The sequence below is a fragment of the Echeneis naucrates genome, chromosome 8 (genome assembly GCF_900963305.1).
Source record: "Echeneis naucrates chromosome 8, fEcheNa1.1, whole genome shotgun sequence".
NCBI classification, from domain to species: Eukaryota; Metazoa; Chordata; class Actinopteri; order Carangiformes; family Echeneidae; genus Echeneis; species Echeneis naucrates.
The window spans coordinates 4,081,025-4,097,316 of NC_042518.1; the positions used below are offsets into that span (position 1 = coordinate 4,081,025).

Sequence of the window (16,292 nt, forward strand, 5' to 3'; positions counted from 1 at the left end):
GTCCCTGCAGGTTGATGGAGGTGCTTGGATTCCCCGGCAGGGCGTCTCTTTTAGGTGTCGTGGAGAGTTGTTGGTCCCCGGACGCCTCTCTCCTCCTGTTTGTGTGTCTGTGTGTGTCTGTCTGAGATCTTGGTCTGGGCCTCTGCCCCTTTAAGAGCAGCGGGAGGAGGCGCGCAGCATCTTGGCTGCGGTGTTTTTGTGTCTCTGTCAGAGAGCGCTCCTGGGCCGAGGCGGCGGAGAGGACTGGAGAGGGCAGCAGGTAAGACAGGCAGAAAAAAAAAAAAACCCAAACAAAACACTTGGACTTTCTCTGATTTTAAAGCCTTTATGGTCTTTTTCTTCAGCTGAATTTTAAAGCCTTTCAGATGAGGCGCCTTCAGGCTTCTTTTGTGAAGCGTCGGTCCAGCCCATTCCTCCCCCCTCTGGTCTCCCCTCTCTCCCCCAACTAACGGGCTCTTTATCCCCCTAAACCCACCCCACCTTCTCCTGTGCTCCAATTTCTGCCCCATGCTCCGACCAATTTATTTTTCTTTTATGATATTACAGTTTTTGCTTTTAGTTTCAGGGGAATGTGTGATTGAGTCTGATGGTGCGTGTGTTTTTGTTTAGAGCATCAATGGAGGCTGATTCAGGCGCCGTTGGCCATATAATCTCTACTATCATCATAATAATGTCAATTCTGTTGTCTTCTAAGTATGTTTGTCACCTGAAGTGTGCGTCTATATTTTCACTGAGCTCTCTGCTTATCATGGAGGGACGTAGTCTCTTGGAAAGCTTTGCATTTTCAGCATAATATAAATTCATAGCTTTATATGTATTAGTGAAAATAGCAGGAGTGTGCAGCCAGTATGTATACTGTTGACAAATCTCATCCCACACCCAGCAACACATTTGTGTGCTTGTTTCTCTCTGCCCTTGATTATGAAACTTTCCTCATGCCTCACACATGACAAACCACCCCCCTCTTTTTTTTTTTTATTCCTTTTTTTTTTTTTTAAAGGCTCAGTAAAGACCATGAGGGCTCGGGGGAGAGGGTGGGCCTGTGCCTTCTGCAAGTTTTCATTAGTTCCAGATGTTCATCAGCTTTTCGTTGCCGCTTCTCGTTTCTCACATCTGCTCATCTCGCTGCCTGAAGACACTGAGTGGTTACTGAGGGGAGTTGATACCTTGTGAAGATGGATGAGGTCTGAGTGAGTTGTGAGTCAGCAGGGGAAGGGGAGACTGCAACTCCAATGAGTCACATTGCCGTAGACTCTGTTGTTGTTTTTAGTACCTCGGAGCCCCCCTCTTTTCCCCTGAAAACTTTAATTGCTTTACGTTAATGTGAATCACTGTTTGCTTGATCAACTGTTTGGCGGTTATTTTTTATGTGTGAGGCAGTTTGTCCATATTCATCAGTAAACATGTCGGATGTTGTTTTGATGAAGGACATGCAGAACTTCTCTGGAAGTTCTGGGGGTGTAGCCATCTGCCATTTTGCCTGCATCACACAATGCACCACTGTCCTGTTGTTGTGTAATGGGCTGCTCGATGTATTAAATCACCTACCAGCAGCTGCAGGGCACTCAGAAGGGCCCTGTCCTGTCATTCATGCTGTTACATGGGGAAGCTGGTGGTCTTTTTAGCGTGTCCACATACCTAATCCCCATGCACTCAACAAGTTAAATCTGGGCCTCTCAGCAATTGCTTAAAAAAACAAAAGCTGGATATCATAACCTTTTGAAGGCCGGACATTTCGCAGGGCCATTGTAATAGTTTTAGTGTGAGTGTAATATCAGTGAAAACTGACTCCTCCACGTTTGCTTGTGGACCCCTCGAATCCCAGCAGAGACCCCTGGAAGTCCCCCAGGCTGCACGTTTGGGAATTCCTGGTCAGGTTTGTCTGCAGCTGGAGTTTCCTTCAGCAATTTTATTTTTTTCTTGTCTGAGCTGGAATGTGATTGTCTCATTACAGCATTTGGACGCAGGGGTGCTGTGGAGGAATGCAGGGTTATAAACCCCATTTGCACACTGGGCCACACGCCGGGCGTTTAAATGGCTTAGTGAGGCTAATGAAATTACACCCTGAACCGGCATGACACTGGCTGTCACTGTCTGCTGGGGTCTACGGGTTAGCTGTTTTGACAGTTTTAGAGCATGATTAATTGTCTAATCTTAGTAAGCGTTTTCTATTTTATCACTTGGAAGAAGCTAATGACCCCTTCACTGTCTGTACGTGCAGTGAAGTCTTGTTTTTTTTATTTATTTTATTTATATTTTTTATATTGTATATTTTTATTTATTTATCTTAACCACCCTAAATGTGGAGAATTCCAATTATCTTATTTTTTTGGTTTGCATCCTCTAAACTAATGACTCAAAACGTTTTCGTGTGAGAGGAGGATTAGTTTATAAACTATGGATAAATATTCAGCCCGGTATTATTAGATATTGGTCAGCATAGAGAGGATTAATAATCCTGTTTAGCTACTCTGCTTAGAGCAGCCAGTAATGTCATTTCTCAGGAAACATATGGTCTAGTCTGGAGATGGTAATTCTTTATCTGCTTGAATAATCTCACTTGATCTCCTTTTAATGGATTAATCACCCAGAAAAGCAATACGGACTCTTCATTCCATTAAAGTACCCAAACATGAAGTGACGGTCAGCAGGATGGGATTTATTCATCTGTTTTGTTGTCTTCATGTCTGGAGTCTTGTGATCAAGAGCGCCCTGTGAAACAGGAAGTAATTGATAAGATCCATGTGAGGGCACCACTTAACTTGATCACCGCCTCAGTCAGATTACTTCCCCTGTTGTGCTGTGCCATCCGCTTGGCAGAATAACACACACACACACGCTGACCTGAATGTTTAACCCCAACGCTGGTGCTCTGACCATGTGAGTCTGGACTTCGTCTTCCTCCCCTCCAGACCTCATGTCTTCCTGCAAACTGTGCAGAGTTTAACCTCTCGGCTCGGCATCATTCTTAATCCCCACCTCCACAACTGCACAGGAATTTTCTCCCAGATGCCTTTTTTTTTTCCCGGTGCCGCTCCTTGGTGCTCCGTCCCACCCTTACTCAGTTTCCTGTTGGAGGTCAGCACAATGACCAATAGCAGACTAGCACTTGTTTACTCTGCTCCTGTTCCAGGAGTAATGTGAGCTTCGCGGCCCCTCCCTTTGGCCGTAGTCTAGCTAGCCAGACTGCCCGAGCCCAATGCCGTCTACTCCACTGTACCAACACTGCTTAATGTAAAAAACAGGGCTTTTCCCCAAAGGGCAGAGACTCCTGAGGGGGACGTCCTACCGGGTAATGATTTCACTGTCCTCAGTTTAAAGCCCAAATTAGCCCCAAAGAGCCACATGTACCAGCAACACAAGAGCACACTGTATTTCCATGTTGATATGAGATCATCCAGCTCCGTCACTCTTGATCACAGGCCCACATTTCAAGTGGTGACGCTCAGCGTCAAGCCAATTCATGCTTGGTGACAAGTGACTGTTGTTGCATCCCCAGTTAGCATTGTGTCACTTTTCAGGAGAGATATTTGGTTTTAATTTTTTTCTGATTTATTATTCATTGAGGACCATTTGGCTGAATGAAGCCATCTGTGCTGCAGAGTGAGGAGGAGGACAAAGAAGCCTAAGTATAAGGATCAACACCAGCAACCGCGTCTCCTGTTGTGATCCTAATGTAACATATAAAGCTCTACAGCAAATCCATGTTGAGGTTTTCATGGCCAAAAAAAACCTCAGAGAACAACAGTAAGCTTTATTTAGTTGGAGAAGTTCAGTTTCTCATAGGGATTCTCTATTGTGAGTCTATTTTTAGGGGAGGAATGCACAAATGATGGTAATCTTCTAGGCGGAGACATTTAAGATTATGAGGAAAGTTCCTTTGAAACTTTATTTATCCATTGTGAAGAGTTTTTGCAGCCTGCTGTGAGATCTTTGTGGTGTTCTTCCTGCGTTAACAGAAGCCTACATTCTGGTGTCAGCAGCAGGATTTGCATGATTCATCCTGGTGGGGTTCAACTCTGAGAACAGTCATGGTCTTCTCATTCGAGAAGTTTCCATCGAAAACTGTCAGCAGCATTCTCTTTTCTTTTTTTTTTTTCTTCCCCCCTTCGCCTGCAGTTTTGCCTTTCTTTTCTCACATTCCCACTCCTTTCCCCCCCCCTTCCCGCCTCATACTGTACTTCTCTGCTTTCTCCCTCTATTATCCCTGCTCTTTTTTCCCCCCTCATTTATGCTCTCCTTCTCCTTGTTGCTCTTTCTCCTGGGCTGGGAGGAAGTGACTTGGTTGTTTCTCGATCCTGAGGGAATAGAAGGATGTAGCTCCCTTTCCTGTAACCCTTTCTTCATCAAACTCGGGGCCGTTGCAGCACGTCATCCCTATTTTTCAACACCATTCAGCCCGGTATGAAGCGTGAGCGGCACACGCGCTGGCAGAGCCGGGGCAATCTGAGAGTCTTTCTAGGCTAAACTGACAGAAAAAAAAAAAAAATCAATAAATAATTATATATCATCCTGTCGTCAGTTTAATATCATGATTACAGACAAATTAAAAGGAGCTAAATCATTTTGCTTTATCGTTATTTGCCCTCACCTGAATAAATCATGTTAAAAGCTCCAGTTTTGTTTGCTAATCTGTGGGAGCCGTCAGGCCTCGGACAGTGTTGGCGTGTCTGGGTGGATCTGTCTGTACAGTGTGGGAGTCTGAAGGAGTTCAAGTTGTCTCCTGTAATGTTTGGTATTTGTGTAATAAAAGTATTTGCTATCTGCAATAACAGGATTACTGCTAATGAGGTCCACACAGACTTTATCCTGTCTGTTTGCACTCAATCTTAACATCGATTTGTCTTTCACTAATCAGACAGGGATTTATTTATGCATGTGTCTTGTTCAGTATCTTACGTAATTAGTAGCACAAGCAGTCATTTTCGAGCCTCGTGCTCTTGTAAATGCAGACAGTAATCACTCCGTCCTGCTCCTTGTACCTCCAGTCTTTTGTCAGCACGTGGGTCCAAAAGAGCACTTCATCAGCCGTTCGTTTTGTTTGAGAAACACACACACTCATACACACTGTTTCTCTCTATCACTCCTTCTCTGAGATGCCCCTCCTTGCTTTATATTAGAACCAGCTGTAGGACTAGTGCCTGAATGAATGGCTCTTTGTGATTTGGCTGTCGTTCCAGTCTCAAAGGTCTGTTTCTCCCCCTCTAACCTCCACCCTTTCTGGTATTGGCATGACAACAATATGAAACAATGGACCAAACAACAGCGTGTCTTGTTATGAAATTATGCAAAGGTCACCCATCATTGTCTTTTACCCTGCGAGACCCTCCGACAAAATGTCGTCCACACTTGCACGGCAGCCGGACTCTGATTAGCTACGGCCCAAGCGTGAGAATCAGCCGGCTCAGTCTTATCTGGCTGACGTGCACGCAGCAGTTTTAGAGCACAAGCTTCAAGTCTGCATTTTCTGTGAAGGGAACACATTACGAGGCAATGAAATCAGTCTAGCCTTCAGTCTTTAAAGGTGATCTGTGCAAATGACGGCTGTTCCCACCAAGCCGGAGGGTGTGTGCGCACCGCTGGATTTGGTAATGTTAGTGAGGCAAGAAAACAGCAACCATTGCCTCGTCACAAGGCAGGGAGGCTCCTGGCCTTGAATTGATTAGACAGGCTTGGATTGGAGAAGGGAATGGGGTGGGGAAAATTGTTTCTAGAAAGCAGAGAGAGAAGAGTCTTTGCAAGAATCAGACTTCATCCAGGGAGGTTACAGCGTGATTGGCATCTCATGGAGGTATATTGTTCACATCCGACTTGTCAGTCAAAACCGCTGGAATGTTTGGGAATGTTTTTTTTTTTTTTTTGGCTTTGCGGTCGGTGTTTATACTCTTGGGGGGGGGGGGCACTCTTTTGTAACCTGCCGCAAGTCTGGTTTCATCTCTGTGTCAACAGAGCTACTTACCTTGAATGGTATTTGACTGGCGTCCCCTGATGACTACATGACGAGATATTTGGTTTTGTTTTCATGCGGTTTATATTTTTCTGGGCTACAAACTGTTACAAATCGTATGTGACTGCCAGAGTTTAAGTTTCCCTCGTTCTTGTTTCCCACAGGTGCTTACTGTAAGAGTGCAAGAAAAGGAAGGGCGAGTGAGGGACCTGGGGAGGAGAGATCCCCTCCTTGCAGCGCAAGCAGCTGGTATGAAATGGAAAATAAATTCCACTTTTCCTAATTCACAAACCATTCCCAAGCTGAATAGCAATAACCGAAGGCTGAGAGTCAGTTAGGCAGTGGAAAAATCCATAAAGATCTTCTCTGGGTGGTGGGAAGAATGGTATTTCTGACTTAGCAATACGAAGGTCTAATCCTTTGTAATGGCAATAATAATAAGGTGACCCAATGAATGGAAGCAAAGATTTTGATAAATGAGGGAGAAGTGACCTCAACACAAAGCCTGGCATTTTAAACTGCTCCTCGGGGTGGTCTCTATCGTCTGATACACCAAAGGCATGGGAATCTATAAACACACTGTTAATCAAACTCAGTTTTTAATCCTCCAGATACGAGCGGGCAGAACTGCAGCTGTAAATATACAGAATCTCTCCTGTACGTGCAGTCCTGATGGATTCAGTTGAGGCGAGAGGTCGAGGCAGAGCCATGTAACGCAGTTTCTCTCGTGACATCTAACAGGACGCACTGCAGACATGTAATTTGTGCTGGATGACCTGCATACCCCCCCCCACACACACACACACACCCCAGGGGTTGTCCTAATCTTAATAGTGGGGAGGGAGTCGACCAGGCGATATTAACTTCCTTTAGCGTGGTATGCAGCTGTATATGGGGGAAGGGGGCAAAACAGGGGCAAGGCATTTGTCCTGCATGAGGCTGGGCAGGACTGAAGAATGGTGGAGTGCAGCTCGGACGCAGACTGGTGTCTGTTCAGTTTTTGAGAGCTGAGAGAAAGAGAGAGGGAGGAAGGTCAACCACTCCACACATACACACACACACCCTGCGGGGAAGATGTACACACTATTTTCTAACACATCTGAGACACCCAATGAGCCAGCGTCGGGGAAGCAGATGTGGAGGCCCAGCAGTGTGGGCGTTTTGAGGAGGCGACGTGGGAGGAATGGCACCCGGAGAATAACCAAGAGAAGATATGATTTCCAGGAGTAGAAGACCGCTTTTTTGGGAATTCAAAGAGGAATACGATGGACTGTGTCATCTGTCATGTCTGTTTGCGCTGGTTGCTAAACCGCAGACTCTAATTATATCTCCACTGTCCCCTGTCAGCGCCGTCCTCCGCCCTCCTGTACTCACATACTCTGTCACACTCGCGCTCAACTCGCCTTCTCTCTGTCCTGCTCTCACTTTCTCACACATACTGTCATACTTACACTGTAGAGCACGTAATCAATCCAACACTCATTCCATTCCGTAGATAAACAGACTCTCCTACTGTGCTAGGAAGGCAGTGAGCCAACTCTTGTCTGTGATTTTATTCTTCTTTTTTAGCATTTTAGAATTTTTTTCAGATGAGTTTAGAGCACTTTTCTTATCGCATGTTTATTTGGAGCTTTCAGGATCCAGCAGAACTCCCTATGATCATTTTTTTCCCCTCTCTTCACATGACTTCTTTGATCTTGTTTGAAAATGTACATTTGAGACATTAGATAAATAAGCTGAAATATAATTGACCCAGTGTTGGGGCTCTGTCATATTAATTTTAACCATGGGGACCCCCCCCCCCCCACCCCACCCCACTCATGTCAGAGGAACAAACACAGTTAATGCTATTCATTTTAATGTGGGTGGATCAGCTTGTATGCTCACTACATTTCCTTTTCTGACAGCGAGTGTTGTGGTGTTGGTATGAGAGGGTGATGAGGGAACATAGATAAGGGGAATCTGACCGAGACATTAAAGTGACTACAGGATTTCAAAAATACCAAGTCAATTTAGTCAGTGTTTCCAAGTGTCCTACTTTTCACAAACGAGCACACACTGACTTGGGTCACAAGATAGCAAGCGGGAGAGGAAGATGGAGAGAGCGCCACATAAACAGGCGACTCAGTTGTTGCTAAAGAGAAAAAGCAAAAGCTAAACTACGTGCATCCTGAAAAACAAAGTAAAGGCTCAAAGTGCAAAACTCCAATTGTAGCTCCTTAGAGTCTCAGTAATAAAACCATATGATATTTAACCGGCTAAATCTGTGGATGGCTTAAACATTACGTCCCCAGTTCCCACAAAGTGATGACCTAGAAAGTTAATCTTTTCCAAGCAGACACAACCTCAGAGCCGCTAGTGTTGTGGTCTCCACAATGCTGCTCTGTGTTAGTTGCTCTGTGCGGGAGGGGAAAAAAAAGCATAATCTTTTGTCTACAAAGAGTCAAAATACATCACCTCTGGTATGAAAAATGCTTTGAAATTCACTGTGCTTAACATATTGAAGTCATTTACAAGTGAATGAAGCAGTTAAGCGCAGTGCCCAGAGAAAACCTCCTGACCATCAGCTGATGCTGAGGCGCAAGAAAAGCATAGAGCCAGCAAACAGAGGAGCAAAATCGGGAGGGGGGGGGGGTGATGTGAAGAAAGTAAAGGAGAGAAAGAAGAGAGAGTGTCCGTAAACTCTAATTTGAGAGGCGAAGTTCGCCTGTACGGATGATTCCTAATAAGGCTGCAACTGGCAGTCTCAAGACTCTGTCCTGGAATTAGCTGCCAGGAAACTTTCCCCTGTAACTCCTCTTCTCTGAAGGCTAAGAACAGAAACAAACATACAATCTGCGACTGTGACCCGCCGCTCTTCCAAAAATGAAGGATAAAATTAGAGATGGAAGCATGACGGCGAAGGAGTGAATGAAAGTTCAACCATTTCTGACTGCGAGTTGCTCAGATTACACGCTCGGGTTTGGTGTGACATACGTCCATATGAACGCCGATTTGTGGGCGTTCTCAATCACGTTTTATTAACGTCCCTGTTGTTACTTATGCTTGAAAAGGAAGATTTATTTCCGAAATATTTCATGTGCTCATTTCTAATGTCACCCTGTATCTGTCTCTGCAGGTGAGAGTTGGTGGTTGACTGTTTGAATACCAGCCACAGGCTCATTATGGCTCAGGTGCTGCATATGGACCCCGGCTTCCCAGGTCCAGCTTCTGCTTATTTTTACTAATAATAATGAAGATATTTTAGAGCGATTCATTCTTTTTGTTTGGATTTAAAATGTCAGAAAGCTTAGGACTCATGGAGCAGTTTTGATACAGCACTCAGGGGGCCACGATCCGACTTTAAGCCTAATTTTGTGATTGTGTCAGAGTACGTAGATAAATACACAGTGGCCCAGGGTTTGTGTGATTGTCTGAAGTCTGAGCCCAAGATTAGATTCAGCTTTACATTTGTTTAAAGTTGGTTTCCTTCCCCCTCAGGAAAACTCAACCCGCCCGCTCCCCCTTCCCTGCACGGCAAAGAGCAGGAGGCGCCCTACTCAGTGGAGACCCCCTATGGCTACCGTCTGGACCTGGACTTCCTCAAGTATGTTAACGACATCGAGAAGGGAAACACAATCAAGAAGGTTCCTATCCAACGCCGGCCGCGTTATGGCTCCCTGCCCCGTGGATATGGCTATGCCGGGTCCTGGTGGACGTCCACGGAGTCCCTGTGCTCGAACACCAGCATGGACAGCCGCCACTCCTCCTTCTCCTACTGTGCTCCGGGCTACCACACGTCTCAAAGACCCAGCTTCAGCACTGCCCGGGTGGAGAGGACCCTGATGGATGCACGCAGGAAGCTGGAAGAGGAGAAAGAGGGGCGTAGATTCTCCAACCTGGGCAGCATGCACAGCAGTGTGGCAGGCTCTAACACCTCCATCAGCAGCGCGCACAGCTTCAACCGAGCCCACGGTGGAGGAGGATCCTTCACCCCCATGAGCTCCGGCCTTTCCACTCCAGTGACTCCGACCCCAGCCCACCTTCAGCATGTCAGGGAGCAGATGGCAGCAGCCCTCAGGAAGATAAAGGAGCTCGAGGAGCAGGTGAAGACTATCCCTGTGCTCCAGGTTAAAATCTCTGTGCTGCAGGAGGAGAAACGGCAACTCAGCGTCCAGCTGAAGAGTCAAAAGTTCCTGGGCCACACTCTGGGTTTCAACCGCGGTCGGCCCCGAGGGGAGCTCTACATAGACATCCCTGAGGAGGAGCTGAGCGCTGGAGCTAAGAGCAGCAACAAGTCAGCAGAGCCGCTGTCTCCTACCACACCTGAGGGCTCCAAACAAGACTCAGGGTGTGAGATCGAGGACACAGTGATCATTGGCGGAGCCCGACCTGATGCAAAGCGGGAGGTGCGTACCATTGGAGTTGGGCCAGAGGAATCGAGTGGCAGTCGTCAGGTGGGAGTCGGCGTCCGGGAGGAGGACCTGGGTCTGCTGCCAGAGACCAAGGCTCTTCGGAATCAAGTGGGTCAGCTTGAAGGAAAGTTAAAAAGGACAATGCAGGAGCTGCAGGCTGCACAGCAGCAGGTAGCAACAGTTCAGAAAACTCCACAGGCAGAGCATCCTGTCATGGCTACCAACATGGGCTGGCAGGAGCCAAAAGGCTGCAGCCTGCACACTCTGGTCAGCTTCACGCAGCAGCCCGAACAGAGGCAACAGAGGACTGTGGGAATCCAGGTGTACACATCAGAGCAGTCTACTGTGGTGGAGGTGGGCACGCTGGTCCGAGCAGAGACCTGCAGCCCCCCATCTATTCACCCAGCCGCTGGAGCTTTGGAAGGCCACCACAGAGGACCAGCTGAAGGTCTGGATCCAGCTGGTAGTGTTTATAGCCTGAACAGTCTGAAGGCAACAGGCCTTTAACAAATATATGAGGTGCAGCGTTTGTTGATATTTTCTGTTGTATTTCAATTTAAAGTATAAACTTTAAAAAGCTCCCACTGAGCTGAATCAGCATGTTTTACACACTAAGACTAAAGAATAGAAAACATTTCTCCCAGATTAGAGTGATTGTGTTGGTTTGGACAAGACTGTACAGGTGTAGCAAATCAACTGGCCAGTGTGAACTAATGAGCATTTTCTCGGTTATTTAGGTATTTGATTAGTTGACATCTTCTCTCTGTCACAGACACTCCAGTTGAGTTGCCAATTGCCGTCAGCTCCAAACAGGTACGCGACGTCCTAAAGAGCGAGCTGTCCACCTCGGTACCAGTAGCTACCCCAGCTGTCGCTGTAGGCACGTCTGATAATCACGTTCGTTTGATGCCCCCTAAAGAAGGAGCCATCCAATCACAAGAAGGCTCTAAGACAGGTGACACTGCTCAAAACACACCTTAACTATCAGCAGGCCTGTTTTAGTTGAACAACGTGGTGTGATTTGGACAGATGAATGATTATGTTGTTGGTTGTTTTATTTTTTTACAGCCTCATCTCCTCAGTCTCTGAGGTCCATAATGAAGCGGAAAGCAGACGGTGAACCAAGCTCTCCCTCCACTAAGAAAAACCTACAGTTCATTGGAGTCAATGGAGGGTAAGTGTCAGTGAGTGGGGTCATTTCCATCCACTGGTTGTTCTGCCAGCCTTCCCAGATGGGGGGGGTGGTGGGGTGGTTCCTCACTAGTTGGAAGACAGTCGTGAATGTTCTCGTTCTTATCTCGCAGTTACGAAACCACATCATCAGACGATAGCAGCAGTGAGAGTTCAGACGAGGGAAGTGACTCCAGTGAATACCACGAAGCCAGAGAAAAACTACCAGAATCTACAGTCCTGCACCAGCAAGCAGCCCACACTGATGTTTCCCAGCACCCAGAAAACAACAGCGTACCTCAGCCAGCAACTGCCAAACTACCAGCCGTCATTCCAGAAGCACAGCGGAGTCCCAGCCATCCTGTGGACACGAGACTGCCAGACAACGTGTCCCAATCACCAGCAACTGATAACATCTCACAACCAGCAGCCTCAGACCCCACGCTAATCACTTCATATCCAGCAACTGCTTCTGCCTCCTCAGAGACTGTCAGCCAATCAACAGGAAAGCACACTGTCACACGGGAGATCACCTCCACATCATCATCATCATCATCATCCAGCTCTGAGCAAAGCTCTATGAAATCCGGTGTCTCCAAAACCGCTGAGATAACCAAGCAGCAATACGCCGTCCAGTCAGAAACAACTGTCCTCTCCAGCCAGACAGAGTCGAAGCCGGGAGCTGAAAGCAACATAACTGACACCGCCGCAGCGTCAGCCAAACAAGTCAGGTAAATGTACGCATAGAAATCAGTCAGTCTGTGTGTGAGCGTCATTCTTTCCATGAGCGACAATGTCTGACAGTTCTTGTCCTCTTGCCTCTCAGACTGGAGCTGAGCGACAGCCTCAAGTCAGCTCTTTATGTCCTGCAGAGAGCCCTGGGGGAACCCAATGCATTCAGCCAGCAGGGAGCCGTAGGTGTTCAGTTTAATTTGCCTTTTCTAACACAGAAAATCCACTCAGTATCTCTAACGCTTTCCAGTAAATGCAAGAAGATTCGTTTTTTTTGGGGGGGAAAACAAGCCAAAAAAAAAAAAAAACAATTATACTGACGATTACAAGGAGAAAGTCAATGAAGCGGAGACACCAATCAAACTGTTTCAGAGCTTTGTGATCTGCGTCTGGACTATAAAAGCAGCATGTTTTTCATTAAGTGGCTTTTGAACTTAATATAAAATGTTTGTGTCTGAATATAAGAAAATATACTAGCTTAAAACTAAACAAAGCTCTAGACCCGATTTTTAACGATAAACAGCATGTTGTTGTTCCCCCTGAGGTTTGGTTTGCAACAAACCTTCCTGTTGTTTTCGACTTTGATACACTTCTCACGGTCAGTCTGCAGAGCTCACCCCGCCCCCCCCCCGAGGTTTGTCGAGCGTTTGCGTTTCTCTAAGTGTCCTCATTGTGTCTGATCTCAGAGGGCGGCCTACACCGCCGTGCTGCAGGAGTGGCTGCGTGTGTCCTGTCACAAAGCGGCAGACACAGCTGTTGTCAAGGCCCACATGGACACGTTTGCCTCCGTCTCCCCTCAGCTGCTGGAGTTTGTGATCAACATGGCAGATGGCAACGGGAACACAGCGCTTCACTACACTGTATCCCACTCCAACTTCCCCGTGGTGAAACTGCTGCTGGACACAGGTGATAAATTAAAAAAAAAAAATGCACATTTTGGTAACAAGTTATTACAAATTGATTATAATCATACATAATATAATCTGAAGATAATCTCTTCAGCTCTCACACTGATTGTCCTGCATACCTCACAGGCCTGTGTAATGCTGACAAGCAGAACAAGGCAGGATACACAGCCATCATGCTGACAGCTCTGGCTGCCTTCCACTCTGACAGTGACCTTCAAACTGTCCTGCAGCTTCTCCGCACCGGGGACGTCAACGCCAAGGCCAGCCAGGTACGCCCTCTCCTGCTCAGCAGGCTTTACTGCAGCTCCCACACTCAGTACATCAGAGCTGAGATAGTTTCTCAGATCTCAGCTTTTTGCAGGTGCACACGGCAACCTGCAAGCAAACACGGTCTAAATCACAGTTCGGACGTGACTATCATATTCAGATCCACATGTTGAAGATGAGGTTGTAATGTTTGAACGGTGGGTGTTTGTAGGCCGGTCAGACGGCGCTGATGCTGGCAGTCAGCCACGGCAGAGGGGACATGGTGCGGGCGTTGCTGTCCTGCGGGGCCCAGGTTAACATCCGGGATGATGACGGCTCCACGGCGCTCATGTGCGCCTGCGAACACGGTCATGTGGATATTGTGCGTCAGCTACTGTCTGTGCCCGGCTGTGATGCCACGCTCACTGATAATGTAAGCAGACTATATTCCCTTCTTACTTCCTTTGTATGTCTTTGTCTTCTTATTGTTGTTGTTGTCTTTTTTTAACTTTTGACAGGACGGCAGCACCGCGCTGTCCATCGCCCTGGAAGCCAGCCAGAATGACATAGCTGTGCTTCTGTACGCTCACCTCAACTTTGCAAAGCCTCCCTCCCCAGTGAGTGATCGCACAACACTTCTGTTGTCACACACCAACGTTCTCCATTAAGTATGTCCACGTCCACACTGATATCCTGGTTAGGGTTGGGTGGTTTCTGATATCTTGGTTACATTTTGTGCATAAAAAAACACTAATCCTAGTTTGAGAAACCCGGATTAAAACCTTATACCAGTTTGGACAAACCTGGATAATGGAGCCTCTAAGCAAAACACCAGTTTTCTGAATGATCTCATTGTGGCTGAGATGGTGAGAAATGAACAATCAGAAACCTGGTTAGTGTTGTGATCCTGTATAAGGAACAGTTCTTCATGTCTTATATAAATGCCATTCCAAAAATATAATGACAAACTGGATAAGGCTTAAAATCACTAATTCATCTGTCAATGCACCCAATGAGAAGAACGTCTTGTGGTGGACATTCTCTTCAGCCATATGGCCCCTTTGCCTTAAAAATGTGAAGAAGGAAATGTAGGAGAATTAAAGCCGACCAAATTCAAGATGATAGAAAATGGCAATGCTTGGCTGTACAATATAAGATGTGTATATATATAAATCACCAACGCTCATTGAGGACATTTCAGGTTTCTGCTCTAATGCCTTGTTGTTTTTTTGTTTGTTTTTTTACTTTGTCTAGGTTTCACCGAAGTCTCCTCTCTTGGGTTCGTCTCCTCCATCCGGAGAAACCAAATAAACCAAGTTCCATCTCCAGCCAGCATCAGCTTCACAGCCACTCCACCACAACTGCTCATATTACGTGATTATGTTTTTCTTTGTCATTGTTTTGTTTAAAAAAACATAGAATTTATGTGTGTTTGTTTTCACCCTCCATAATTTAAGTACTTTATAATGTGCTGATAATTAATTACGTGACAGCTTGCACCGCTGTTATCTGTTGGTTTCTGGACACAGTGGTCTTTTTTTAGGGGGGGGGTGGGCGGGGTGAAAATGTGGATTTCTTGTGTAATACAATCACAAAACTGAACATCTAGAGAGGCTCTATAAACATTAGTTCAGTCTTGCAATAATCCAGCTGTCAACACAATTATTAGTGGCACTTACAGGTCAACACTGTTGACTGTGATTACATTATACAGTTTATTAGTGTGTACTTGTTTTTATTTCGCATGCGTCTCATCCTTGTTGCTTTGTAGAGCCATGTTTTTCTCATTGTGTCATGAAAAATAGCTGTTACACGGTAGCATCATTGTGTGCACAGCCATCAATCATTAGGAATAACAGAAGCCACCCCTCTTATGGATAAGTGTCCTTGCATCAACAAGCTCATTGGTGCTACAAAAATATAAAACAGAAACACAGCTTCACCAGTCTATCAATATTTATACACAAGATTTATTTACACTAGAGTATTTTTGATAGAGATTTTTTTTTATTCTGACTCAATTCATGATCTCCAGGGATCCTGATTTTTATTTCCCAGGCCATTGTTTTACTGAGGACACCTTTTTAACCAGAGGACGACATTTATTTTATTTTTCGATCGCTTTTTTTTTTTTTTTTGTTTCCAAAATTAAACCCAAAGATGTATTTCTCCTGTGAGCTCTGTGACGCTGTATAATCATCAAGACAACTATATTAACACAGGTCTAGTATCAGTGTGGCAGAAGAGAGGGCCATCGGACTGTGGTCTTTGTATTTTTACAGGCAAAGGTATCTGGGCTGGACGTCAGGAAGGACTAGTGTGTGTCTATGTTTGCGATATTCTGTGCTTCAAAGATTTAATAAGACTTAGCTAAGAAATAACTGAAAGCAGCGATGAAGCTTTTCTGCTGTGTTTTGTCAGGGAACCAGAAAGTGATTGATCGGGGTCTTAAAAGGAAGTGCTGTGTAAGATATGAATTTCAAAATAATATATGTCAATATAAACTTTTATGCCTGATCTCAAAAGTCCTTGAAAAAAAAAAGTGCACAGGCTATTGATGTCAAAATTTCTATTGCCTTTTAAAGTTTTTTTTTCTCGGTTTTCTTATTCACTTTTCAACAATTGACTTTTTATAAGCTTTTAACTTTTTAATTTAAGTATATATCTTTTTATACATGTAGAATTTTTAAGCTCACACCCACTTAATGTAACCGCACAGCTCTTTAGTCAATGTTTTATGAAGGTTTATCTAAAATTTGAGGTTTGTGTTTCTCCTCTTCTAATTTGTGCGTTTTGGACAAAAACAATGAATTAATAAATGTGGACCACACTGTTTCTATTGCTTTTATTGGGTGCTGCTTTTTTTGTTTGGGTGTAAATTAAAAAGATTAAATC

At 45.5% G+C, this 16,292-nt stretch overlaps 1 protein-coding gene across 2 annotated transcripts; it reads left to right on the top strand.

Moving 5' to 3' along the window:
* The first annotated feature begins 212 nt into the window (after window positions 1–212).
* Window positions 213–16,232, top strand: kank2 (KN motif and ankyrin repeat domains 2). 2 transcript variants are annotated; one of them, XM_029508114.1, is made up of 13 exons: window positions 213–259; window positions 6,112–6,196; window positions 9,066–9,148; window positions 9,428–10,789; window positions 11,114–11,296; window positions 11,410–11,515; window positions 11,646–12,242; window positions 12,338–12,425; window positions 12,930–13,149; window positions 13,278–13,420; window positions 13,630–13,830; window positions 13,916–14,014; window positions 14,652–16,232. In XM_029508114.1, the coding sequence occupies exons 3-13, from the start codon at window positions 9,112–9,114 to the stop codon at window positions 14,706–14,708; spliced, it is 3,093 nt and encodes a 1,030-aa protein (XP_029363974.1). In that variant the 5' UTR covers window positions 213–259; window positions 6,112–6,196; window positions 9,066–9,111; the 3' UTR covers window positions 14,709–16,232. The 2 variants fall into 2 exon arrangements, with proteins under 2 accessions (XP_029363974.1, XP_029363975.1); XM_029508115.1 differs by lacking the exon at window positions 213–259 and adding an exon at window positions 5,728–5,791.
* The last annotated feature ends 60 nt before the right edge of the window (window positions 16,233–16,292 follow it).